General features: G+C 36.1%; 1 protein-coding gene across 1 annotated transcript in view; it reads right to left on the minus strand.

Moving 5' to 3' along the window:
* Window positions 1–27,430, minus strand: part of SYNE2 (spectrin repeat containing nuclear envelope protein 2) — a 329,548-nt gene that overhangs the window by 189,334 nt on the left and 112,784 nt on the right. Inside the window, exons 13-31 of the mRNA XM_060141612.1 lie at window positions 24,865–25,029; window positions 24,143–24,255; window positions 23,129–23,291; window positions 21,564–21,642; window positions 21,106–21,293; window positions 19,250–19,414; window positions 18,245–18,394; window positions 16,555–16,728; window positions 13,971–14,129; window positions 13,497–13,670; window positions 10,532–10,666; window positions 8,687–8,845; window positions 6,657–6,868; window positions 6,420–6,510; window positions 5,471–5,589; window positions 4,840–4,966; window positions 3,206–3,363; window positions 2,233–2,380; window positions 948–1,558 (exon numbers count right to left, since the gene is read on the minus strand). Of these exons, the coding sequence (XP_059997595.1) occupies window positions 948–1,558; window positions 2,233–2,380; window positions 3,206–3,363; window positions 4,840–4,966; window positions 5,471–5,589; window positions 6,420–6,510; window positions 6,657–6,868; window positions 8,687–8,845; window positions 10,532–10,666; window positions 13,497–13,670; window positions 13,971–14,129; window positions 16,555–16,728; window positions 18,245–18,394; window positions 19,250–19,414; window positions 21,106–21,293; window positions 21,564–21,642; window positions 23,129–23,291; window positions 24,143–24,255; window positions 24,865–25,029 (3,290 nt within the window). The remainder of the gene's footprint in view (window positions 1–947; window positions 1,559–2,232; window positions 2,381–3,205; window positions 3,364–4,839; window positions 4,967–5,470; window positions 5,590–6,419; window positions 6,511–6,656; window positions 6,869–8,686; window positions 8,846–10,531; window positions 10,667–13,496; window positions 13,671–13,970; window positions 14,130–16,554; window positions 16,729–18,244; window positions 18,395–19,249; window positions 19,415–21,105; window positions 21,294–21,563; window positions 21,643–23,128; window positions 23,292–24,142; window positions 24,256–24,864; window positions 25,030–27,430) is intronic.

The raw sequence follows: 27,430 nt of genomic DNA on the forward strand, positions 1-27,430 counted from the left end.
CTCAATTAAATATTAAAGCAATTTACTATCTATCAAAGTATAGTTTTCATTTATAAATTAGTAAGTTAATTTATTACTAATTATTTATAAATCTATAATAAATGCATTAACAATCAAATTAATAACTAAACCAGTTCCACACCTCATGAAGAACTGGAGCGCTGTTGAAATAGAAGTCTCATTGAGATGGAGGGCTCAGGGGAAGCTTAATCAGCTGAACAGCCCCAGGAGAGCATTGAGCCTGAGGGATTAGAAGTGGGCAGAAGAAGAGATGGAAAGTGGGCGAGATTTAGAACGGGGAGGGGGACTCACAAAAGTGACTCTTTTGCTAACTCTTGCTAACATTTTCATTTTCAGGACCTGGAGGCGGACGCTGAATTCCAGAATGACAATAGTAGCACTCCTAGGGATGGCTGCGAACCTCAGGTAAGCCCAGTTCTGCAGAGTCTCCAGAACCAACACTAACCTAAATCTACCTCTTAAACTCAGTCCTCATCCAATCCTGCCGGGAGGAGGGGAGAGGACAAATAATGAAGGAAGAAGTAGGGGCGAGGCGTGGTAGTGCATCTTCCACCACTTGTTCTCTATTATCAAATGTGTGGAGCTTCCCAGGTTTTCCCCCGTCAGGAGAACTCCATAATAAATAAACAGCAGCAAAGAGACTTTGAAGCAACTCATGGACTTCACACATATCTTACTGTATTCTTCCTCTGTCCATGAAAACTTCAAAGGAAAAAATTATATAACACTTTGTAAAGGCACAATCTCAACAAAAAGAAAGCTTGTTTGAAAAAGCCTACAAAAAAGAATGCTGAACCCTGAATAGAGGGGGATGGAACAGAAGTAGAAAGACACAGGAAGCATTTGTTTCACCTAATAGATATTCGGGAAAAGGAAAAAACAGAAAATCATCATCTTGCGTGGAAACGGACGAAAACGATACCTACCGTTGTTTTACAGCTGGAACGGTCGGATCTTTCAGGCCTATTTTGCTGATTTGATTGTGTACATCTTGAATATTTTTCAGGAGTTCATTATTTTTCAAAATACAAGTCTCTAATAATTCATCTTCTTCCATGAGTTCCTCCTGTCTGCCAGAGCCACGAGTCTCAGATAAGCTTCTGGACAAAGCATTCAGAAGTTTTTCACAGGAGGTGTTTTCACCCCATTCAGCATCTTTAATGCTTATACCGAGCACCTTCAAACGTTCGTCCAAATGTCTGGCCTTGTCTTTCATCTGATGAATTCTTTCCTCTTTATTTTCCACCGTCAAAGTACTTCCTGGTACCACCTGTGAACCTGAGGCTGAAAGGTCTATAAGAAGCTCACCAGAGAGTTCAGCTGCTCTCAGAGAAGCCAAAAAATCTTCCAGAGCTTTGAGGGCATCTTTACTCCTCTGGACTCTGTGGTTCATTTCTTCGAGTTGAGTTCTGTGTTTCAGGATAATATTCTGTGCTGCATGCAGGTCAAGCGGGTGTAATTCCTTCAATGCCAAGTTGCCTGACTGTTCCAAATGATTACATATTTCAATCTGTCTTACTATGGAATCTTGGATATTCTACAATAAAGGTAAGAAAAGCTGTAAGACTGAGGCAGAAAAAAGAAAAATTGCACAGCAGAAACTAACCTCAAATTATGTCCCTAGATTTGATCTAGAAAACTGCTTCTCAGTCTAACCAAGGCTGACAGTTTTGACAGAAGGAACACTTTAATTACAAATGATCAGATGGCCCAGGTGTTTCATTATCTGATACCCTTCCTGATATTTAAATCCCAAGAAGAAAAGAGGTATATAAATCTATTGATTCAATGAAAATAATTACAGGTTGAACTACTGAGACATCTGTTTATAATTTGAAAAATAAAAAAATATTTTTAAGTTGAGATTTCAAATAAGTACACTGTAGAAAATGACAATTTAAGCATCTTCGTCTAGTACAGAGAGAAAATTAGGATTTCGGTCATTGGAGAAGGCATTCATAAGCAAGCCTTCATTTTTAATTCAAAGAAAATACGTCATTATTTACTCCATGGTACCTACTGATACTTTCCAATTGGCAAGGAATTAAAGAGTTGAGAAATAAATAACAAGTCTAAATTATTGAAGATTTTTCTGCCGTGGCTTATATTTGAAATAAATACTATGGATGTATAATAAAAAAATGCATAAACATGTATAAATCTCTGAAGAACTGTTTATTCTATAAATACACTGTGAGAATTTATATTTACCCTCAGGTTTTGATAAATGTCATCAGCATCAGTGAGATTAAATTCTTGAACGGCCATTTCAGAGAGGAGCAGGTCTGAGTCACAGAGAAGGAGCAACTCCTTCTCCACAGGTAACACAATATGCAGCGCAGTCTCCAAAGACTCCATTCTGGGTGAAAAATAAATCAGATGTGAGGGGAAAGCACAGCAGAAAGATAGCTTATAAAACATTTAATATTAATGCCATTATTTAACCAAGAACAGAAAATAATTATTCAATAAAAATACATACAATGATATGTAGAGATCATCACACTAAAACCCAAACCCAGTGATCCACAATGGCAAAGCATGAGTTGTTTGCTACATCCAAGTACTCGCGATAATTTAACTGATACTGTGCTGAATGGAAAACTGTTGTAAAGCATACTAAGGCTTTCTCTCTCTTTTGAAATACAAAATACTAAATGTAATTGAACCTTGCCTTGATGACAAAGAAATTCATTATGCATACTAATTATTTTACTAGTGGAAATATACTAGGATTCAAAGTCTAGGCCAATAATAAGTTGAAATGTGTGACCCTGGATAAATAACATATAGACTCTGAGCCTCAGTTTCCTCCTATGTAAAATGGGGAGATGCGCTGGGGGTACACATCCTATGTAAGGGGATAACAATAGCACTCTCATTCTAAAAATGAGGAAATCAAGGCCCAGAGAAGTTACGTGACGTGGCTAAATTCAGGCTCAAGGGGAGACAGTGGGAAGAGCACGGCCTTTGGAACTCAACAGACTTTAAGTTCCACTTAAGTCTCTGGCCAGTAGTGTGGCTTGGTTATGTGATTTAACCTCCCCCAGTAGCAGTTTCCTCATCAGCTTCTCTTATGGTTGTTGTCACAACTAAATAAAATAACATACTTAGTATAATATTAGCCTCTCTTAAAATTTAGTACATTTAGTAAACTCATGGTTAATAGATCCCAGAATTATACCTGGTATTAAGAGTCATCTGAAGCTCTCTTTCTTTCTCCTTTAGTTTATCTCTTGCCTGAACTAGAAAAGGCTTCCTAATGTCACTTTCCAGCTCTTCTAACTTCAGTGAAGTGACTTCAAACTCCTTCCAGCAAGCCTCAGTTTCATTTTTTAAGACCTGGATGAAATATGTAAATTAATTTTTCAATGAATGGGTTAATAGGCACAATTATTCTGTTCCTACAAAATGAGACATTTACAATTGTGGGCACAAACACAAAGTTTCACATGAAAACACATTTGAAAAGATATTTTACAAGTAAACTATCCTTCAGAGAGCAATGCTATTAACTGTGCTCTCGGAGAATCCACTGAATGAAATCAAGGGAATCAGCAACATGGCTTTCAAAGGAATCCAAATGCCCTTCCCTGAAGTTAGATACACAGACTACAATTCAGAAAGATACACAGAGATATAAGAACATATTCTATTAGATATTGTATTTTCTCTAGTCTTTTTTTTCTCCTTAAACTAAAATTGCAATGAACCAAAATCATTTCTATCAAATGAGAAGTGAGTAAAATTAACTTATGATCTATAGTTAAACATCTAAAATTCTATACTATTCCAACTCCTTATCTTGGTTCTTTTTTTAAAAAAAGGCACTGCTATAGAATCTGAGTGCTCATCAGTAAAATTTGTTCTTCACTTTCCCCAAGGATTCATATAGTTTTTCTAACTAACTTATTATTCAGTCACAGGAGTAAGGTCTCAAGACAGCTTCTTAATTGTGATGAAAACGTGCTACATCCACTACTTGAACAACAGAGATTCTAACACATGAATTTTGCTTATTCAGATGGAAAACAGAGAAGAGCCATTTGGTAGAGTGTGACTCAGGAACTGGCATCATGAAAGGAAGATAACTAGAAAATATGAGAGGGCATTGTAGGAAGCACGCTTGACCTTTTCTCCACCTGATGGGCTTTCTGTAAGGGTTCACTCTAATGCACATCCAAGCATATGAGGGTGTTGCACTGCAATGCACAGCTTATCTTCAAAATAAAGAAGATGCTTATTTGTAGAACTTAACGATTGGTGTGCCCATCACTAGATTGTTTTTTCTGCAGCTCCTGAGTCAAATGCAGTACTCCCTCTGACGGCTCTCCACAAGATCATCCATCATGTACAGAGAAAACTCCCTCCACGACCTCCCCCTTTCTTATTATCCAACATCAGACAGATAATGTGACAATTTGGTTAAGATGATAGATGACTGAAACAAAAATTCAGAGTCGCTGGTTTTTCACATATTGTTAATTTTGGAGCAAACCAGAAGCTGTGTTGGCTGAAATCGCCTTCAAACACATTGTTTCAACCAATTCATCTGAAGCCTTCCTCCCCATCCCAAACACAATCTAAACTTCTGCAAGCCACAATATATAGAATATCAAATTAGAGCATGAGCAATAAATTAGCACCCCGAACAAACTCCTTCCTGGGTTTGGGTGTCTTCCTGAAATCCGGTGACCGAGAGTTCTTCAGAAACATCTAGCATATGAGACCGCAACAAAAATGGTGAAGTCTATACTTACGGCGGTATTATTTTCTAATAAAAGATAAAACTCCTCTAGTAATATTTTCAGTACTTACCTGTAGATCTGTCAGTTTATCCTGTAGACAAACACTACTCCTTTCCTTGTCACTAGAGAAATCAGAGATTATCCTGACAATGTTGTTTTGCAGGTGTAGTTCAAGATTGTCTCTGTATGTATCATACCTGGAAAAAAATTAAATGCAATGTTACTTAATTTTAAAAATAAGACTAAAATAATTTTTTTTTAATTACTGTCAATTGTCCATGAGGAAATCCCAGAGAATTTCTGCTTAAGTTACTGGATCACATGCAAAAATTATGACTAAAGGAAAATAAAAACTTACTGATTAAAGTATAACATTTGCACTGATGAAAGATTTTTGCTGGATTTTCTAGTTGTTTAAACGAGTTTACCTCTCCTTAACATATACACAATACTATACATAAAACAGATAACCAGCAAGGACCTACTGTATAGCACAGAGAACTATACTCAATATTTTGTAATAATCTATAAGGGAATAGAATCTGAAAAGGGATATATACATACAAACATACATCATATATATACATATATATGTGTGTGTGTACGTATAACTGAATCACTTTGTTGTACACCTGAAGCTAACACAACATTGTAAATCAACTGTATGTCAATAAAAATAATTTTTTTAAAAAAGAGTTTACCTCTCTAGTAAACTATTTATAGATGCACTGTGATCCTTTTCATATTTCTCCATAACGCTTTCCTCCTGTTGAGGCTTTAACTTGGATTCCAGGCTAAAATCCTTAATCGATTCCATTGCCTAAGCAAATATGCAAAATAGTAAACATATTATATTCAATATACTTAATTGTCTGGAAAAGATAAACATTTTGTGATACAAAGGGATATCACTGATTCTTTATACCCCAAACCAGGAGATAATACAATTTATTTAAAGTTTCTCAGCTCAGAGAAAGGTCTTTCCATAGGACAGAGGAGACTTATTAGACTGAGTCTCACCTTCTAATTGGTCTGTCAGCAGGATAAAGGAGTTCTCCCAGCCCCTAAGTGCTGTTTCTGCCTGTGACCACATAGCCATGGTCCAAGGCAGACAGAATCCTAGCATGCAGGAACAGACCTCTGAAAAAAAATACACCTTGTTCCTTCCCTACCCCTTCTGACAGGCAGTTTGAGCTGTGATATATAGCAAATCCCCACTTTCCTAGAATTTAAGGATTTAGAAAATCCAATTCCCAAGGAAATTAAAAGACATTATAATGAGAAAAAGACAAATGACAAATGAACTAGTTCATCTCAATGACACTGAAGCATCTGTGCAGTTTAAGCTCAGCCTCTTGTGCTCTCAATAGTAACACGCAGACAGCGTGTATTCATAATGGTTCAAAATGGTCTCTTTTGGAAAGAACTGTTGGTATCCTCAGAGGAAGATTAAGTTATGCTTGCCATAGCTTTGGTTTGTTGTATTCTAATTCTTTGAAAAGCAATCTTCCTTACATTATTTAAGTGGGAATTCTCAGCTGATGGAAACAATCAGATAATTAAATGCAACACTCAATGAGAAGTGGATTCTTGTACAACTGGATTTTTTCATTGGGTTTACTTCTAAAATACATTATCCAAATTTAACACCTTTTCAGCTGATGGCTGACTGTCTGATTTTGCAGATGGAACCTCGCTGAGGGCATTCCTTCCTCCATTCTCAGATGTGTCTGCAGTACCCCTAGGAAGGAATCAAAATTGCGTATTAAAATACAGGGAGAAAAACAAAGCCTAAAAGAGAATGAATAATACTCAGTGTCATTTGATTTCGAGAGAGGGTTTATCTCATTTCTCCCTGACATGCAGCTATTCTTATGAGGCACTAACTTGTTTTTCGACGTGCCTCCCACAGTGGGTTGCAGTGTCATATGAATCTCGGAAGCACATTTCCGAAGCCTTTCTATCTTCTGTTCGTAATCTTTGAGCGCTCTCCTCACTTCTTGTTGACTCTTCTGTGAAGTCAGCTCTTCACACAGCTCCCGCAGGACATCCATGTGGTGATCAAGCTGGTACAGGCTGCCTTCCTCCGAAAAGCAGGCCTGATTGAGGAAATAAAGCAGGGAATGTGTTTCAAATGAGTTTACATGATTAGTCCTTGAGGATTAGAAACTAACAGATGTGTGTGACTTTAAAAACACCTTCAATTGATACAGCCACTATGGAGAACAGTATGGCGGTTCCTTAAAAAACTAAAAGTAGAGGGCTTCCTTGGTGGCGCAGTGGTTGAGAGTCCGCCTGCCGATGCAGGGGACACGGGTTCATGCCCTGGTCCAGGAAGATCCCACATGCCATGGAGCAGCTGGGCCCATGAGCCATGGCCCATGAGCCATGGCCGCTGAGCCTGTACATAGGCCGGAGCCTATGCTCCGCAACGGGAGAGGCCACAACAGTGAGAGGCCCGCGTACCGCAAAAAAAAAAAAAAAAAAGGGGGGTAGAGGAAAATTTGTTCCTCCCCAACAGTAGTCACATAAATAATGAGCATATCACATGACAAGTGCTATGACAGGGCCACTATCTGCCTTAAGGAGCCAGAGAAAGCCTCCTTCACATGGAGGAGCCATCTGAGCTAGAGGTGGAAAGAACACGTACGAGTCCTTCCCAGTAAAAGGGGAGAAAGGTCATGCCTAGCAAAAGGAGCAGCGGAGAGAAGAAAAGCTCCAGAAGTTCTGAAAGGACATGGCTGGAGGGGTGATGAAGGCGTGTCCTGGGGCCACACATGAGGGGCCTTGTGTGGCCTTCTGAGGAGTATGGAGATGTCCCGGGAGTAATGGTGAACCAGTGACATAAGATTTGTGGTTCAAAGGGATCACTCTGGTGATAGGGCTGGAAGACAGTGCAACCACCATCATACCGAGAAAATGACCCCAGGTTAAGGGAAGTGGCAACACTGGTGGAAAGGAAGGAAAAGAAGCAGCTCTTCTGAAGATGGGAGCTGGCAACCGACTACACTAAGGCTGAGTGAGAAGGAAAGGGGAATGGGGGAGGGAGTTCTGAGATGGCAATGCCTTTCATAACCAGGATACATAAGAGGAAGAAAAGTTCAAGAGGAGATACTATTGGTTGGTTTTGGACATGCTGAAGTGGAGGTCTCTGGGGAACACTGGTGATATCTACTTCTTGGTTAGAAACACAACCTGGAGGTCAGGGGGAAGGACGAGGCTGGAGATAATGATAGGTGCTATCATTGTAGAGAGGGCAGTTAAAACGCCCAAGTGCATACAAGTACCTGGAGCAAGCATGAAATTAGCCAAAAACTGAGACCCCAAAACTAAGACATCAGGGTAACACAATAGAAAAGGAAAATTAGTGAAGGGCACTAAAATGAAGGCCTCCCTCCAAAATAACAAAATAAGAAAAAGCAAGAGAGATTTGTATTGAGAGAGCCACAGCAGTAGCAAGTTTAAAAGAAATGAAAAGAGGGGTCAGGACTATCAAATATGCAGAAGAAATCAAACAGGATGAGGACCAAAAAGAGACCATTAGATCTGCCCCGGCTGGTTTATATCCTGATTTGGTATCTTTCACAAGAGCCGTGTTTCTGAGGACACCATGTCCTTACAAAAGTAACTACGGGAACTTCAATAGCAGGTGACACATCTTGTAACCAGAGTCTCAGGACAGGGGCCACTGAGATATATAAAGAAGAAATATTAACTCAATTCTGAATTTTTCTCACTTCCAAAAAACAAGAAGCACGGGCTCTAGTTAGAGCTTGGACTGCAGAAGGGAAGATCCCCAGGGGACAAAAGGGCTGAAGTAATTTTCAGAGCAGATTTAACCCTAGCCAAGGGCATATAAAACCATTTAAGATAAACCCCACGATGATAACAAAATGTGAACGGAAACAGGTTTTTACCTCATGTTGCTTGATGAGACCCTTGGTCCTTCCTCTGCGAATTAGTTTCTTTTCTTTATTTATTTGTTTTTCGAGTTTTGCAATATTGTCACTAAGTTTTTCTTTTTCGATGTCTATTGTTAGTTGTTGAATATACAAAGACACTTCATGATGAAGCGACTGCCAAGAAAAGAAAAACAAAAAAAACCAAAGGCACATATTAACCATAATAGGATATACTGAAAAGATTTCCATTAGAAACACAAAAATATTTGTTGTAACAAAGGATAGAAATACAGCTTATGTGAAATTCTGATTCACCCATGTATCTTTGGGGAGGATGTTTTAAAATATATCAGAAACATATTTTTTTCTTTCTAATAACTAAAAATGTGTTTTGTCTGTGAAAGACACTGTTAGAATTAAAAGACAAGCTGCAGACTGGGAGAAAATATTACAAAACACGTATCTGAGCCTATGGAGAAATATCAAGTAACTACAATGTGTATCCTGAATGGGATTCCAGAACAGATGTAAAAGGACATTAGGGGAAAACTGTGGAAATATGAATAAAGTATAAACTTCAGTTAATAATCTATCAATATTAGTCCTTTAATTGTGACAAAGGTACCATATTAATGTAAGATGTTAATAACAGGGGAAACTGGTCATGGGTATATTGGAACTCTCTGTATTACCTTTGTAATAATTTTGTAAATCTAAAATTGTTCTAAAAGTTTATTTTAAAATGTGTATTAGGGCTTCCCTGGTGGTGCAGTGGTTGGGAATCCGCCTGCCAATGCAGGGGACAAGGGTTCGAGCCCTGGTCCGGGAGGATCCCACGTGCCACAGAGCAACTAAGCCTGTGGCCACAACTACTGAGCCCGTGTGCCACAACTACTGAAGCCCACGCGCCTGGAGCCCGTGCTCTGCAACAAGAGAAGCCACGACAATGAGAAGCCCGTGCACCACAATGAAGACCCAACATGGCCAAAAATAAAACAAACAAACAAATAAATAAATTTTTTTAAAATGTGTTTTAAGAAGGCCTTTAACAGTAGATATTCAATTATATTACCTTATTCTCTCTCTCTCTCCATATATTCACACACACACATGCACACACTTAATACTAAGTACCATTTACTAAACACAATCTCTGTGGTAGGTGCTTTATATAAATCTTTGCAACAATCCTGCCAAGTAGGTGGAATTATTCCCATCTTGTCACTGAAGCTCCCAGTAGTTAAGCAACTTGCCCAAGGTCATAGCTGCTGGATCCAGGTCTGTCAGCCACCAAAGCCTATACCTATTTTCTATGAAACTCTATATGTTTATATGTGTCAATAAGTTGTCTTAGTCAGGATCCAACCAGGAAACCAGAAAACATTAAATATTTAACGCAGAGGGAATTAAATGCAGGGAATCGATTATAAGAGATGAAAGCCAAAGAGGGGACAGTAAGGTAATCCAGAGATTAGCATCGGCAGAAGGCTGCTACCACCCTAGGCTGGAGGCTTCAGCGGAGCCCAGGGAGAATGGTCACCCATCAGAAGCTGGATCCATGGAACCTGCAGCCAGGGGGAGACACAGCTGCCAGAGGCACTGTGCAAGAGAGAAAGGGAAAGAAAGCCATTGGACTCTCCCTTTTCCACCTTCCAATCACCCTTTAATCTCCAAACACTATTGTCATTGGATGAACACAGACAGAAGCCACCTGATGCCAGGCCTGAGAACCACAGCCTACAGTGATCAGCCCTCCGTGATACGGGGCAGACAAGGGACCACCAAAGATGACTCTGATGACAAACAAGTCCAGGGCCAGATCTATAAGCATAAGCTCCAGACACATATGTATGTTCTTACCTCCCACTTGGCACAGATATCTCTACTCTTTTCTTCCAAAGACAGCTTTACATCCTCAGTTACATTATTTTTCAATTCTTCAACAGCTTTCAAATACTTGGCCAGACTTTTAGTATTAAAAATTAGTAGTGCTTCCTAAAAATAAAGCCACAGACAAGAACATGAAAGTCTTATTCTACTGCCACGTCCTCAAAGCTAATTTAACAGGTAGAATTTTAGAGTCTTTAACATGTAGAACCAGGAAAGGACTCCATGAAGACTATTGGAAGATTTAGGGGAGACTTCTCTTGGTAGATTGAGGTTGATCTCCCTTTTGTATCCCTTGAGTTCTTTTGAAAAGAATTGCAAAATATTCATTATTCAAATGTAGTTACACATTTGAGGCCAGGATAAAGACTTCCTTAAGATATGCAGCATGGTTTTTGGTACCCCTTTGATAAATATTTAAAAGGCTTACTGAAAGGCTTATTATGAGCCACTGGCAAAGTATCCTCTAAAATTCTTAAGTATTGAGCAGACGACCACACTTCATAAGTAATACAATATTAAGAGTACACCAGCTTGTATTAGAGATCAGTGTTGCAATAAGACACAATTTATAGTAGGGTTAAGATAGCAAATATTTAATATTGTACATAAGCATTTTATACTGCAAGGAGGCAACATCCCCTTATCATGGACTTCAAAGTTTTGCCCAGGGCCAACCATAATCGCAGTCCCATCCCAGGGAAGGAGCAGCAGGAGATGGGGATGGGATCTGCCTTCCCAGGAATGTGTTCGTCCCTTACTTCACACTTACCTACTCTTATAGAATATTACCTGGCAATACTCCATAAGGACAGAAACCTGGCTTAGGTAACTATCAAATGACAGAACAAAAGTAGTCTGGGGTCTGTGAAAGGGCAGAAAAATCTATAAGAGACAAGAAGATGAAAGTAATTCTGGGCGAGAAGGCAATTAAGCAGGGTAGGAAGTCATTCATATACTTATTACATATTTATTATGGGTCTCCTGCAGAAAAGGTACAACCTGAGCCCCCAGGAACCTCCTCCAAAGCCTCTGTGAGGATTGCTAGATTTACGGCCAGGGAAGACATGCTAGCCCTGTGTGCAGGAAGGGGGCTCCTACCACCCATGTGTCCCAGGAGTCCCAGGGGGTCTCAGGGCAATATCTGGCAGGGCAGGGATTCTGCTTCTGCTGTGAAAATGGATCTACTTCACTAAATGCCAGAGACAAAACGGTGGAAATCCCTGGCCTCAGATTCCAAAAGGAAGATGGTCAGGGAGAGGAAAATGGTGCAAAAACTGACACTGTAACTCCTCTCTCTGGTAGAGGAGGGGCCTGTGGCCTCTGCTTTTTCTTTTTCTTCCCTCTTTCCTCAGCTGACCATATCTGTCCTTTTGAAATTCAGCCTAGTGATTACTTAAAAGAACAACTGACTCTTAAGTTTAGTTCAGCACTCTCAGCATATGGGTGTAAACGAGAGGAAAAAAGACAGTGGGAATTGGTCAAAGCTGGTGGCTGGCAAGGTGCAAGCAGCATAAGATTACTGTGGGAAAAGCAATGCTGAAATACCTGATATTAGGGTCCAATACGGTTAACAGTCCAGAAAGTCAGAAGAGGGTTGAGCCCAGACAAGAGAAGGAGACCACAAGGAGAATGGAGAGGCTCCTGTAGGAGCTCCTTTTCCTGAAAAAACTGTGCACAGTAGCGCTGGCAGTATTGATTTACTTCATCATTTTTTTTTAATTGAAGTAAATTTACAATGCTGTGTTAGTTTCAAGTGTACAGCAAAGTAATATACATACATATATATTCTTTTTCAGATTCTTTTCCATTATAGGTTATTACAAGATATTGAGTAGAATTCCCTGTGCTATACAATAGGACCTTGTTGATTATCTATTTTTATATATACTTAATGTGTATATGTTAATCCCAAATTCCCAATTTATCTCCCCCCCATACCCCACCACTATCCCCTTTGGTAACCATAGTTTGTTTTCTATGTCTGTTAGTCTATTACTGTTCTGGATTTTACTTCATCTCTATCTCCCCCAAAATGCCTAGCTCATTTTAAATGTTCAATAAACTTGTTAAATGCTGAATAAATGAATGAAGGAAAGAACACATATTTCTCTACCTGTCCAACCTCCAAGGGTAGAGACCTTGTTTTACTCTTATTTCATATCCCCAAGTACCTCCAGTGTTAGTTAATAGTGAGTCGGCTTTGGACACATCTTTTTTTTTTAAGTATAATTGATTTACAATATTATATTAATTTCAGGTGTACAACATGATGATTTGATGCTTTTATGGATTACGCTCCATTTAAAGTTATAAAATAATAGCCATATTTTCTGTGCTGTACAATATATCCTTGGAGCTTATTTATTTTATACACAGTAGTTTGTACCTCTTGATTTTGATACATCTTAAGCTGCCTATCAGACCATGAAAAGTCAACCTAAAACTGTCTCCATACAAAACACCATTGGATCTTTAACTGCTGATAAGCATTATGTTCATAAGTCGCTTTTACCAACGCATTTTAATAATAAAGGCTTTATTTTACATTTGAGGAATTTTAACCACTCAAAGTTTCTTCACATACCTTATTTTCATTTATTGGCAGCTGGATAGGACTAGAATTATTATGTCCATTTTATTTGATTAAAAAAGCCAGAGAAATTAAGATTCTTGCTCAATGTCATAGAAGTCAGCCGTGCTTTTTACACTATACCACTGAGTTCATTCACACAGTAAAATGTGAATTAAAAAAAATCTTCATTTCAATTTTTATTTTTAAGAGTTTCTGGGGAACAATGTATAAAACTTGGAAATTTTTTAAAGTTATAATAACTTTGTTATAATTACAGTGATGGAAACATCTTGATTTCAAATGAGGTAGATTTATATCTACTAATGATAAATGTCCTACATTTGATGGCTGAAAGAGCCGCACCTTGTATTTTGAAATTAGTCCTCTCTGGCTCTCTCTTTGGCCAAGTAATTGTTCAGCCCTTGTAATGTATGATTCAAGTTCCTTCTGTGAGTCTTCCACCTTCAGCCTGACATCCAGGTCTGGGGAAACATCAGTTGAGTTCTTCAACACTGCTATTAATTTTACCGTATTGATCTGTGATGACAAAAAATTCTCAACTTAACACTTAGCCCAACTTCTTAGAAAACTCATAAGTTAATAAATATTTTCTTTGAGTAGCAACTCATATTTTCCCACTAGACATAAGAACATCCTATTTATTATATTGATTTTTCCAACATGCTCTAAATAATAAAGAAATAAAATATAAGGCAAAATTCATATTTTACAAAACATTTCCAAACTACAAGGCAATCCTCCCCTCTTCCCTGCCCTCTCACTGACCACTCAGTTTTAAAGACTAAATTCACTAAATAGGGAATATTAAAGAGAGACCTGGACTTTCTCTTTAGCTTCTTGAATCTTTGCCTGAAGCCCAGCTGTGATCACATGCTCAAGAGACTCCTGGCTTGAAACATTTTGCACATCCATTTGTAAAGTGTCTTCAGTTCTAGACAAAAGCTCTTCATACATAGAGCCTTTGGCAATAAGATGCTATTAAAACAAATTAAAGTGAGATCACTTAAATATCACTTAAATATTCTGATTATAAATATTCTTATATTTATATATTAAATAATTATAAATATTATAAATATAAATATTCAAATAAATATTCTGATTATGTTAAACATTAACCCTAACAATCTCACCAGGAAATCATAAAAAGTTAACTATTAATCCAAAATGAGGCAAATTTATAGTCTAAAAAATGTTATTTTAAACATTCATTTTGAAATTTTATATTAATATTATCAGATTCTGAGCAACAGTCTTTTATAGATTTTTTTTTATATACTAAGCACTTCAATAAAATAAAGACTAGAAGAAATACAATGCCAATAGAGAGAAAATAAGTTGAGAGAGTAGTAATAAACCTTAAAAAGAAATTGTTGTAAGTCTAATCAGCCAGAAGGAGTTCAATAAATGTTACTGGAGAAAATGGCTATTGGAAAACACCTTTTTAGAACCATGCTTTATACAACATACCAAAAATGAATTTCAGATGAATTAGAAAATTATATATAAAATATGAAGCTAGAAAAGAAGAAATTATCCATGAAAATGGATCTGCTCCCTGGGTGCGGAGGGCCTTTTTAGGCATAAGAGACAGAAATGACTAAATAAGTACAAAAATTTTCTATGTGAAATAAAATAAACAACTTAAAAGTCAACAACTTGGTAAAAATATTTGCCACACAAATGAAAATGGGTCCTGATTCAGAGAGCTTATAAATTCAGTAAGAAAAATACTAAGATCCCAAAGATAATTCAGAAAATACAAAAACAGATATAATTCCAGAAACAAATGACTAATGAATATATGAAAGACAGTTCAATCTTACATGTAATCAAATAAGTACAAATTAAAATAATGAGTTACCACTTTTCAGTTATCAAATTAACAAAAAAATTTTAATTACAACTCAGAGGTGGCATGGGTATGATAAAATAGAAATTATATTGTGTGATATCAACTATGTAAATGTTGATCTTATTTATCTTAGAGCAGTGGAACTATGGTGATTTTTATTCTCCTCTTTATACTTTTACACATTATTTAAATGTTCTAAAGTTAGCACGTTCATTTGTAACTTCAAATTTTTCTATTTTGAATCATAAAAGTAACAAAAGCTCCTGTAAAAAACTCAAAGAGTAGAGAGGTATACAGCACATAAAGAAAAAGTTCCTCTTCTTCCCCATCCTTCCCTTAACTGTCATTTAATCAATCATTCACACATTCATTTTAAAAATATTTACTTTATATCTACTAGGTACCAGGAAGTGTACTAAGAGCTGGGCATAATGCAGGATCAAGATACACAGAGTTAGCTATTTGTATATGCTTACAGATATTTTTCTACAGATATAAATGCATAAAGTTTAAAAAAGCAACTGTTTTTAAAAATACTAAAAGGATCACATCACCAATACTGCTCAGCAACTTCCATTTCTTACTTTACAATATATCTTGATCCAACAAAGATCTACTTAATTTCTTTTTAATGGAAGTATATTCCAGCTTGTTTGTGTTTTCACTGTTTATAACAGGGATCATTGTTATAGCTTTGAAATATTTTTTAAATATTGAATTTCTCATTTCTTACTCATTTATTTCACTACAATAAATTCCAGATACAGTAAATAAATAAATACAAAAATAAAATTAGAAAAGCACTGGCAGATGGCACAGGTAAGTTTATATAATAATTTCAAAGCAATAAAAAGTATTACTCTTATAAACACAAAATTCTACATATACACCTTTCAGAAACGTAGATTTAAAAGAATTATACAAATGTTCCTTTATCCCAAGAACTTTCCATCTGGTTGTAACTTATGTCATGCTCTATAAATTTTATAGCTGAGCTGGAACTCAGTAAAACCTCAACTGTAACTCCTTTCCAGGGAGAACTGAGCGATATTAAAATACACTGTTGCCTCATTGCTTTTCAATGAGTCCACTGCCTGAGAATAAAGACAGAACAGAGTTTTAACAACATTCATCCCCACCCTGCATCAGTTAAGGAAGGGAAAGCTTAATATGGGGTTGATCTTTCAAAGCACAGGTTGTATAATCTCTTACATTCGCACTGCACTGAGCTATAGGAGACTGAACTCACTTACTCATCTCATTGCCCTCTGATACAAGAGAATATTTTAATCTCCATCCTGTAGCTGGGAAAATTAGTTCAAGAATTTAAAATCCTAAGGTATTATTAGTCTTCAAATCTATCCTCTGTCTTCAAGCAAAATCACAGCAAATGAGCCAGGGTTGAGATTCCACGCCATTTTTTTAAAACCCCAACAAAGAAAATTCTAACAGTAGTCTTATTACTGTTTCCTTTAAAACTTTTTATCTTAATACATAAGCCTACAACCATAAAAGCTGTCTTTTAAATACTTTTTCCACTCATACCTGCAAAGATTCTTCCACTGAGGTATCTACATCACCTTGTTGTCTCAGAAGATCCAAAACAGATGTGGTTTCCGCCTCCCAGATTTTCACTTGTCCAATCAGTTTTTCAACCTCTTCAGCCACTTTCAGTGTCCCTGTAAATTCTTCGTTTTCTTTTTCATGTTCTTCCCCAGCCTACAACATTCAAAATTATCACTATGAAAATGGTACCATTTACATTATAATTTTCAATTTAAAAAAGTTATATCCCTATAGTGAATTAATTGAACAATGAAAATCTCAAAAACAATGGCTGTTTTTTAAACTCAATGTTTTAATATTATCTTTATAAAGTTTAGTTAAAATGCATACTAAACTATCATGTCAAAACAAATAAAAAAATAAAAACAAGTGCTAAGTCAACATATTTTAATGATTTAAGATCTACTGTTTGGACAATGAAAACAGTACTTTATGATAGCATATATAGCTTTATTATTTTTTTATTAATTTTTATCGGAGTATAGTTGCTTTACAATGTTGTGTTAGTTTCTGCTGTACAGCAAAATGAATCAGTTATATATATACATATATCCCCTCTTTTTTGGATTTCCTTCCCATTTAGGTTACCACAGTGCATTAAGTGTAGAGTTCCTTGTGCTACACAGTATGTTCTCATTAGTTATCTAAGCATATACCACTTTAAAACTTAAAAGATTTGTTCACAAAAATTTTCTTAAGGATAATATCATCCCTATCAGTTACTATTATCTCCATTTTACAGATAAGAAGATTAGAGCTTAGAAAATTAGGGTATTGACTCTATAAACACATTTCTAAAACTTGTATACAATTTAATTAAATACAGCTATTAGCAATAGTAGTTGTGAAACATCAGAATCAAATTTCCACAAAATTAAGCCTTTTCCCATTAATAATCTCTCAATATGCTACAGGTTGATATGCTACAGCTTTACATGACAGACACATTCTTAAAGTTGTTTTTAATCAGATCATATTTTAAATGTATGAGAAAAATATTCTATATTCTTCTATTCTAAAAGCATATTGCACAAATTCAGATTTTTCAAGATCTTCTATGATTATGTCTTTTCACGGTGGGAAAACATGGGCACTCCATCATGGCAACTGGCCAAAGCCAGTTAAAAATTACTTTCTTTAAAACTATATAAGTTACCATTCTGAAGGAGGCACACTTCCAAAATCATAGGTGTTACACCTTACACGTGTATGATTTTTTTTGTTGTCGTTTCTTTTCCATATTCTTATCTATAATCTAAAGTCATCCTCTGAATTACCCAACAAAGCAAGAAATAAAGATTTTATTTCCCTCCATTTTACAGAAAGGAAGCAAGACACAGGGCAGGGGCTAGCCTAAAGCTGGACAATTTCTGAATACTAGTCAGAAGCAATCTGAAGAAGATATCAACTCCATCTCCACAGCTCAGAAGTCATGACTGCTTCTGCGTGTCTGCAAACTCCCCAGTGAGTGAGACACCCAGGGCTTTAACACTGAAGACCACTGCGTGAGGGACCCACTTGGGCATTTTATTGGAAAATGACCATACTTTAAATGTTATCTAATGATCCCATTTACCACTGTTTCAACAATATGGTTTTTTCAAAAGAAAAACAGCAAAGTTAAATTATTTCTATGTACAAATGAAATACATAAAGTATGACTATTTACCATAATATTCTGACTGTGATTTTCAGGAAGTTCTACTGACATATCTGCTGAAAAATCAGCAGTTACGTTCTCTTCTTTAGATAGTTGAGTATTTCCAGAATTGTCAAGAAAGGGCTCATCTTGCTTTTTTATAAGGGGCAGGTTCACTTCCTATAAAAAATTAATGTCATGAAATATAATGTTTATATTTTTATGCTAAGATATATGATTAAAAACAATAAATGAACATAATATATTCAATATATTTTTTGGATATATCAGTTAGTAACAACGTTATAAAATTTCCCATACAACACCTCAGTCTCAAATTGTTATGAATAAGAAATAGAATAATTTAATAATTCAAGTTCAAAAAATTATTTATTAAAGGTATGCTTCTATGAAGCACTACACTAAATATAAAGATAAATAAAGCTTAGTGTATGTTCTCAAGGACCTTGAAATCTAGTAGGCAAAAATGCTTAACGTTATTCTTTAATGGTAAATGAATTTCAACTAGAAATCTGTATGCTGTATATCCACGCAAAAACCTGTACATGAATGGTTATATCAGCATTATTCATAATAGTCAAAAAAGTGGAAAGAAGCCAAATGTTCATCAACTGATCAATAAATAAAATGTGGCATATCCATACAATGGATTATTATTTGCCGATAAAAAGGAATGAAGTACTGATACGTTACAAAATGAATGAACTTTGAAAACATTACACTAAGTGAAAAAAGCCAGAAACAAAAGACTACATATTATATGACTCCATTTATGTGAAATATCCAGAATAGGGAAATCTTTAGAGCTGGGGACACTGGGAGAAAATGAAGAGTGACTGGTAACGGGTACAAGTTTCTTTATGATGTGATGAAAATGTTCCAAAATTGATCATGGTGATGGCTGCACAACTCTAAATATTTCAACTGAAAACCACTGAGTTATGCAGATTAAATGAGTGAATTGTATGTATGGAAATTATACCTCAATGAAGCTGTTACCAAAAAAAAACTTACAAGCTGAGTTTTTGTAATAAACTTTCTCCATCTTTTATTCAGCCTCCTCAGTTCTTTAGAAATAGATGATCCAACTTCATCATTGCTGACTTGAATTAAGAAATTTCCCACTTCATTTAAAGTAGTATGTTCTAGATTCCACTGGGACAGTGTCTCAAAGGAAACCTACAAAACATATAATCAATGTAATATTTTAATGACATACTATTTGTCTTTTCATTATTTATAATAGATCTTCACCAAGGTTGACTGTAAAGCAAAAGTGAGTGTGGGGGGCTTCCCTGGTGGCGCAGTGGTTAAGAATCTGCCTTCCAGATGGGTCCCTGTCAGGGGACATGGGTTCGAGTCCTGGTCCGGGAAGATCCCACATGCCGCGAAGCAACTAAGCCCGCGCTCCACAACTACTGAGCCCACGCATCACAACTACTGAAGCCTGCACACCTAGAGCTCGTGCTCCGCAATGAGAAGCCACCACAGTGAGAAGCCGGTACACCACGACGAAGAGTAGCCCCTGCTTGCTGCAACTAGAGAAAGCCCACGTGCAGCAACGAAGACCCGATGCAGCTAAAAATAAAATAAATAAGTTTTTTTTTTAAAAAGTGAGCGTGAGGTTTTTGCAGAGACTTTGACTCTCCCTATTGGTTGAGCGCTTCATCCCTGATCACTAACTGGCAGGCGCTGGCTGCCTGTTATCACTCTTGGTCCCGGACTTTCAGGAAGCATCTGATCTTCTCTTTCTAAGTGGCTAATGAGCTTACAGCAAAGGTTCTCAGACTTTAGTTCATGGCCCCCTTAATGTCTCAGTAATTTTTTCATGGATTTCCTAGGCTAGAAGAATTATCTAACATTTCTCATTGTTAAGTAGTCAGGTCCAAACAACTTAGTAGTAATTTGTGTGGTGTCCAGCAGACAGATGTTGCTTTGTCTCCCTCAAATTTTAAATTACTTTGAGAGTTCTTTTTGGCAACTCAGGTCACCTCAGCACAGAGTTTGGAAATTCTAAGGCTTAAAGTGCTATTTCCTCAGAGAAATGTGAATTTTAATAAAAGGACTTTAAAGACAGAAGAGCTATTGAAAGCCAAAGATGTGAAATTCTGGTATCAACAGAGGTGACAGGAAGAAATAATGATTCACTCAAATATTCTTTTTGTACTCATATACTTATCAGAAACTTTACTTTCATATGAACAGCCTGTTTTCTGTTAAGTAACATTAGCTTCTATTTGGAAAATGTTTAATCTGAGAGGCTGCCTACATTTATTTACAACAGAGGGAAACAAAATGAAAGAAAGAAAAACTACCTCAGAGAATAATCATAAAACAGGTTATTACATAAATAGCAAATAAAACAACAGTGAATTACTCCAAAATTTCTTCTATAGTTCTCCACATAAGTAAGCTTTTTTGTTTTTCCTCCTCCAGAAAGTCAGAAAGGTTTTAGAACTGAAAGGTATGCACCCAAATGGAAAAAAAAAACTTTCTAAAACATTCATTTATTTTAAATGTATCTATAAGCTATCTACTACTCCACATCTTTTATTTCCCTTCCAAGGAACTTAGCAATATATCTTCCAAAAGCTATACTGTGTATGTAAATTATACCCCAATAAAGCTGTGTGTGTGTGTGTGTGTGTGTGTGCGCGCGCGCGCACATATGTGTAAAACCTATAACAAAGAGAAAAATTCCTTTTAGCAATTATATGAGAAAGAAACTAAACCCTTTCCAAAACTTTGGAGGATTTTTCTGACAGTCATGCTTACTTGTTCCTGGCCTCTCATTTTTGTATTGAAAACGAGAGTCTCCAAATAAAATGAAAAAAAGTAAAATTGAGCAGGTGCCATTAGACTGAAAATACCTCTTTCATCTGTTCCTTCTTTGTTTCCTCAAAACAAGCCTTTAGTAAACGAAGCTTTTCCACATAAATTGTCCAACATGCCAGAACTTTTTGTAGAGTGGACTTCACATTATATATTTTTTTTCTATACACGCAAAAATGATATTCCACCATTGTATATTGTTTACTAATATTTGGATATTCTCCAGCTATAAGGTTAACAAAACAAGAAAGTAATTTAGAAAACAGTTTTTCATTAAGAGAATAATACTGCTAAGAAAAATACTTGCATACTAATTGACAGTGGTGAAATAAATATGTATACTAACAATATTAAAAGTGGATGCAAGAATTTTCTAAAGAAAACACATATGTAAAACCAATTTCTAAAACATTAAGGTACATAAAGAAAGCAAAACAAATGAAATGCTATTTTTAAGTGATGGTCATTCCATCAAAAAGTAATTGTATAGCTTTACCCAAATTCTTATGAATTTCTTCACATTTTTGAAAAGAGGTTTCAAGTTGAGCTAAGAACTCTTTTTCTTCAATAAATTTCTGGGGAAAAAATGAAAATAAAACATATTGACAGTTTTTATTTTTTAAAATGTGTCAAGAAATCCAGATAGACATATACACATTGATGAAGCACTTAGGCACCAAAATTTCTTTACAGTTTTAATACTACATATTTGGGTAGGAAAAGAAGAAGAGTAGCTCATGAAGAGAGATAGTTAAGTTCTAAGAGACATAAGCAATATCTAGGTATGAGACCTGACAGCTTATCTTAATGCAGTGACATAGTTCTAAAATGGTTTTCCTCTCATGAGAAAAGGCAAGTATTTATAGCAATTTCAACAACTCCTACCATACATATTTATTAATATTGCATAATTTATATCAGCTTCTCTTATCTCATATGCCTTTATTAATACTGAATAATTTTTATTAGGTATGTTGAGTATGTTATAAATAGATACAATCCATCACACAAAAACTCTTGAGAAATACTATTACCGAAGTTATTATGTGCATTAAGCTAGTAAAATCTATGGAAAAATACAGTTAATTAAAAACTCATTGTACACTTATGTGCCAATGGTATGATTATTCAAATGGAAAAATGAAAAATCAAGGTAGGAAAAATAGATTAAAATATTCAAAATCTAATCTAATATAGAATGATGATTCCTGTTTAGGAATGTACAGTATTTAAATCATAAATTGTAAATAAATCTTTCTTCATCATGTTTTTCCAATTTTTACACTGAAGTTTACAATCTTGGGTTTTTCTTTTTGGCCCTCATTCCAAAAACAGAGAAACAGGGAATTCCCTGGCAGTCCAGTGGTTAGGACTCAGTGCTTTCACTGCTGTGGCTCCAGGTTCAATCCCTGGTCGAGTAACTAAGATCCTGCAAGCCACGCAGTAAGGCCAAAAAAAAAAAAAAAAGAAAGACAGAGTAACAGAAAGAAGGATAATAAGGCCTAACTGTAGAAATGAAACGGCCAGTCTGCTTTAGTGTTAATTTACCAAATAAACACACACATTTAAATCATTTGCAACATTTTTTCCCTATAAATTGCAAGAGCTAAACCCCCTCCCCCAGAAAGCCTCAAGACAAAACACACTCTTTTTCCCACCCTTAAAACTTGAAAGGCTATGATTAAAATGTTCGAAGAAAAATTTAATTTTTGACTAAAACCATAAATCTGAGTGGGGAAAAATATTAAACAAGATGTCCAGTAAGTGAAAGTAGGAATTTTTTTAAAGGAAATAACGTTGAAACTTTCTCTATTATGTAACTTAGTCCGGTTAACTCAATCTCCTCTGTTGTGCTAAATAATGTTTTCTCTTTCTTACTCTTCCCAGTGTCTGTTATTTGCCTACCGGTAATTCTTTTCTCTAGGCAATGTTTAAGCTAATGAAAGCTACCAAGAAAACTCATCTCAAAACCTGAAAAGGTAAGGGAAATTGTGCTAAGGAAAAATGCAAATCCAGCACCATGGAGAACAGTTGTCTGAGACATGAAATAAAGCAGCTTACATGCCAGTCTTCCAGCAATAATTCCACAGATTCTTTGCTCCCGTATTTGATGTTCCAAACAACCAATTTTGATTTCACTTCATCTAGCAAACCAAGAACTGAGCACTTATAGTAATGAAATTCTAGAAGTGGAATGAATTTTTCCCCCGAAATGTTGTTGATTCTGGAAGATAGTGCAGGTTTTAGAATTTAATTTAATATTGTTGGCCAAATGTGAGAAATCCGTTTGGCATTTTCAAAAATATTGGGGCTTTAACTTTTTCTTTTAAACACATGGAACTCAAATGAATCCTCATATTTTTTTTTAAACAAAGTAAAACAAACATTGTGACTAGATATAAAACAGCTATTTCTAAGATAAAAATATCTAACAGAACATTTTCTGAAGAAACTATTCCCCTATTGAGAAATTCTATAATAAAATGTTAATCTCTAAAATACTTTACTAAACTTGAAAACTTCCATATAACTTAATGCAACTGTAATTTCAACATTTCACTTCAACAGCTTTCATTATTAAGGCTAATACCCTCTTAATATCATTCTAATAAGCTGCTTATGAATAATGAGAAAAGAGAAGATGATGTGGACAATCACAAATTAAACAATCTTCATATCTGTAGTTTTTTTGAGTTTATAAAGTGCTTTCATATACCTCCTCTCATGTCACCTAGTATCCTTGTGAGACATGAACAGAGTGATTACCATTACTCTGTATTTACAAATGAGGAAACGTACAGAAAGACATAGTAACTTGGCCACAACCAAGATAAAGAGCTGTTTCTGACTATACGTCCAGAACTTTTTCCACCACCATATACTACCAGGCAATAAAAGAGGAAGTATGTTAGCATGATATAATGTTACTATTACATAAAACATGAAGGAACTGTTATCAAGACTTAAAGACCTATTACCAGAAATTATTGAAAAATCTGTATTTTCTGGTCCCTATAGCATGTTAGTGCTCAAACACAAAGGTCTCAGCAGTTGTGAAAGGGTAGTGATACAAACCGTCTTTTCATTTCCTCCAATATGTTAGGTGGTACCAATGGCAAATGTTTTTCATCTCTATTTTCAAATGTCAGGAGAGTATTCAAATGACAGTCAAATTTATCCATCAGACTCTGAAAAGAAATTTAGCATGATATAACCAGATTTATTGCCAAACGCTGTAATTGAAGACTTGTTAATCTCATTTGCTCTGAGCATGCATTGCATCTTTTTTCAAAACAAAAATCATAAAGCCCTTTCATTTTTAACTAAAATGTTGTAAATAAATATTTTCATCATAAATGTTTTAAACTGGACCATTTTACAGAGAGGCAGACTGCAGTTTCTCTGGTAACAGCTTTATCAAAATCTTTTGTTTTCAGATGTATTTTCCATTCCTTTGTGGGCTCAAATGCTATAAATCTCACCTATCAAATTCTTTCATATCATTTTAGTGAGAACCCAATCTTCTATGTTTTAAAACAATCTCCCCTCTCCTTTTCTGCCAGACTTTACAGAGTCCAGACTTTACTGGACTCTTCTTATTGTTTCCACCTTAAACTAGCAGAATACTCGTCAAATAACTGAAGCTATCTTTTGGGACCCAAAAATCTCCAGGGGAATCACCTAAACCATCCTCAAATACCCACTATACTTCCTTCCCTCCTTTCTAGGATCGTCTTCCTCAAGAACAGTTCCTAACAAAGCACATATTTTTCCATGTTTCTTTTTTCTTTTCCAACCTGGAATAAAGTCATTTTCTCTTGCATTAGAGCCATGGCTTCACAATAATCCTGGGAGGCTGGCAAATCTTCATCTATAAGCTCCTCCACCCCCTGGAGCCAAGTTTCTATTTGATAGAGGGGTGAGGGCAAGACATGATTCAACTCTGTCTTCCACACATTAATCTGAAAAAAAAAGGAAAGATGTTCTTCAGTAGACACTTCTATAGTTTATTTCTTCACATACGGCATGCTTAATTCTTTAAAGAATTCTTTTAAAACCACTCTTTAAAAATAGTATATTAATTCTCTGATCTGTTAGACAAGGAAATCTTGATCAATGGGTAAATTTCTTAGTTCTAAGTATCAGCTGGCTAGCTGCTGATCGAGAACATAATTTGTTCAAAAGTAGAAGAGGGCACAAGAATAAAAACAAATATTTTGATAAATCCATAATGAGTCATGAGAGGGAAATTAGAAATAGTTAAACCACCCCTCGAAGCAGGGGTAGACTACTGTACTAAATGACCATCATTTGAAATGTTGTATGCCCTTGTGTTACAACTATACTTCACAAGCAGATTTACAGATTACTTTCCTAACGAGCCCTAACCATATATTTACATTAGATATCTCTACCATATCTCCTGAATATCTGTGCTTCACCAAATCCCCCGCCCCCCAATCCAGCCAACCTCCTCCTTCCTCAGCCTTCCCACCACTCCTTAAATACATGAGTCACATAAATGCCAGCTACTTATGCCCCAAACCCTGATTACTCTCCCAGGTCTTTGCCCTTGCTGCCCCTTCTACCTGGATTTTCCCCTGCTAAACACCATCAAAACTCACTCACAGAGTCCCATACAGGATAAACCCAAGGAGAAACACACCGAGAAACATAGTAATCAAAATGGCAAAAATTAAAGACGAAGAAAAATTATTGAAAGCAGCAAGGGAAAAACAACAAATAACATACAAGAGAACTCCCATAAGGTTAACAGCTGATTTCTCAGGAGAAACTCTACAAGCCAGAAGTGAGTGGCATGATATACTTAAAGTGATGAAAGGGAAAAACCTACAACCAAGATTACTCTACCCGGCAAGGATTCAGATTCCATGGAGAAATCAAAAGCTTCACAGACAAGTAACAGCTAAGAGAATTCAGCACCACCAAACCAGCTCTACAGCAAACGCTAAAGGAACTTCTCTAAGTGGGAAACACAAGAGAAGAAAAGGACCTACAAAAACCAAGCCAAAACAATTAAAAAAATCGTAATAGGAACATATATATCGATAACTACCTTAAACGTGAATGGATTAAATGCTACAACCAAAAGACAGAGGCTTGCTGAATGGATACAAAAAAAAGACCCATATATATGCTGTCTACAAGAGACCCACTTCAGACCTAGGGACAGATACAGACTGAAAGTGAGGGGATGGAAAAAGATATTCCATGCAAATGGAAATGAAAAGAAAGCTGGAATACCAATACTCATATCAGATAGAATAGACTTTAAAATAAAGAATGTCACAAAAGACAAGGAAGAACACTATATAATGATCAAGGGATCAATCCAAGAAGAAGATATAACAATTATAAATATATACGCACCCAACATAGGAGCACCTCAATACATAAGGCAACTGCTAACAGCTATAAAAGAGGAAATCAACAGTAACACAATAATAGTGGGGGACTTTAACACCTCACTTACACCAATGGACAGATCACCCAAAATGAAAATAAATAAGGAAACAGAAGCTTTAAATGACACAACAGACCAGATAGATTTAATTGATATTTACAGGACATTCCATCCAGAAACAGCAGATTACACTTTCTTCGCAAGTGCGCACGGCACATTCTCCAGGATAGATCACATCTTGCATCACATATCAAGCCTCAGTAAATTTAAGAAAATTGAAATCATATCAAGCACATTTTCTGACCACAATGCTATGAGATTAGAAATCAATTACAGGGGAAAAAATGTAAAAAACACAAACACATGGAGGCTAAACAATACGTTACTAAATAACCAAGAGATCACTGAAGAAATCAAAGAGGAAATAAAAAAATACCTAGAGACAAATGACAACAAAAACAGGATGATCCAGGGCTTCTCTGGTGGTGCAGTGGTTGAGAGTCCACCTGCTGACGCAGGGGACACGGGTTCGTGCCCCAGTCCGGGAAGATCCCACATGTCACAGAGTGGCTGGGCCACTGAGCTATGGCCGCTGAGCCTGCGCGTCTGGAGCCTGTGCTCCGCAACGGGAGAGGCCACAACAGTGAGAGGCCCGCATACCGCAAAAAAAAAAACAGGACAATCCAAAACCTATGGGATGCAGCAAAAGCAGTTCTAAGAGGGAAGTTTATAGCTATACAAGCCTACTTCAAGAAACAAGAAAAATCTCAAAAACACAATCTAACCTTACACCTAAAGGAACTACAGAAGGAAGAACAAACAAAACCCAAAGTTAGCAGAAGGAAAGAAATCATAAAATCAGAGCAAAAATAAATGAAATAGAAATAAAGAAAACAATAGCAAAGATCAATAAAACTAAAAGCTGGTTCTTTGAGTTG

The sequence above is a fragment of the Lagenorhynchus albirostris genome, chromosome 1 (assembly GCF_949774975.1).
Source record: "Lagenorhynchus albirostris chromosome 1, mLagAlb1.1, whole genome shotgun sequence".
Classification (NCBI taxonomy): Eukaryota; Metazoa; Chordata; class Mammalia; order Artiodactyla; family Delphinidae; genus Lagenorhynchus; species Lagenorhynchus albirostris.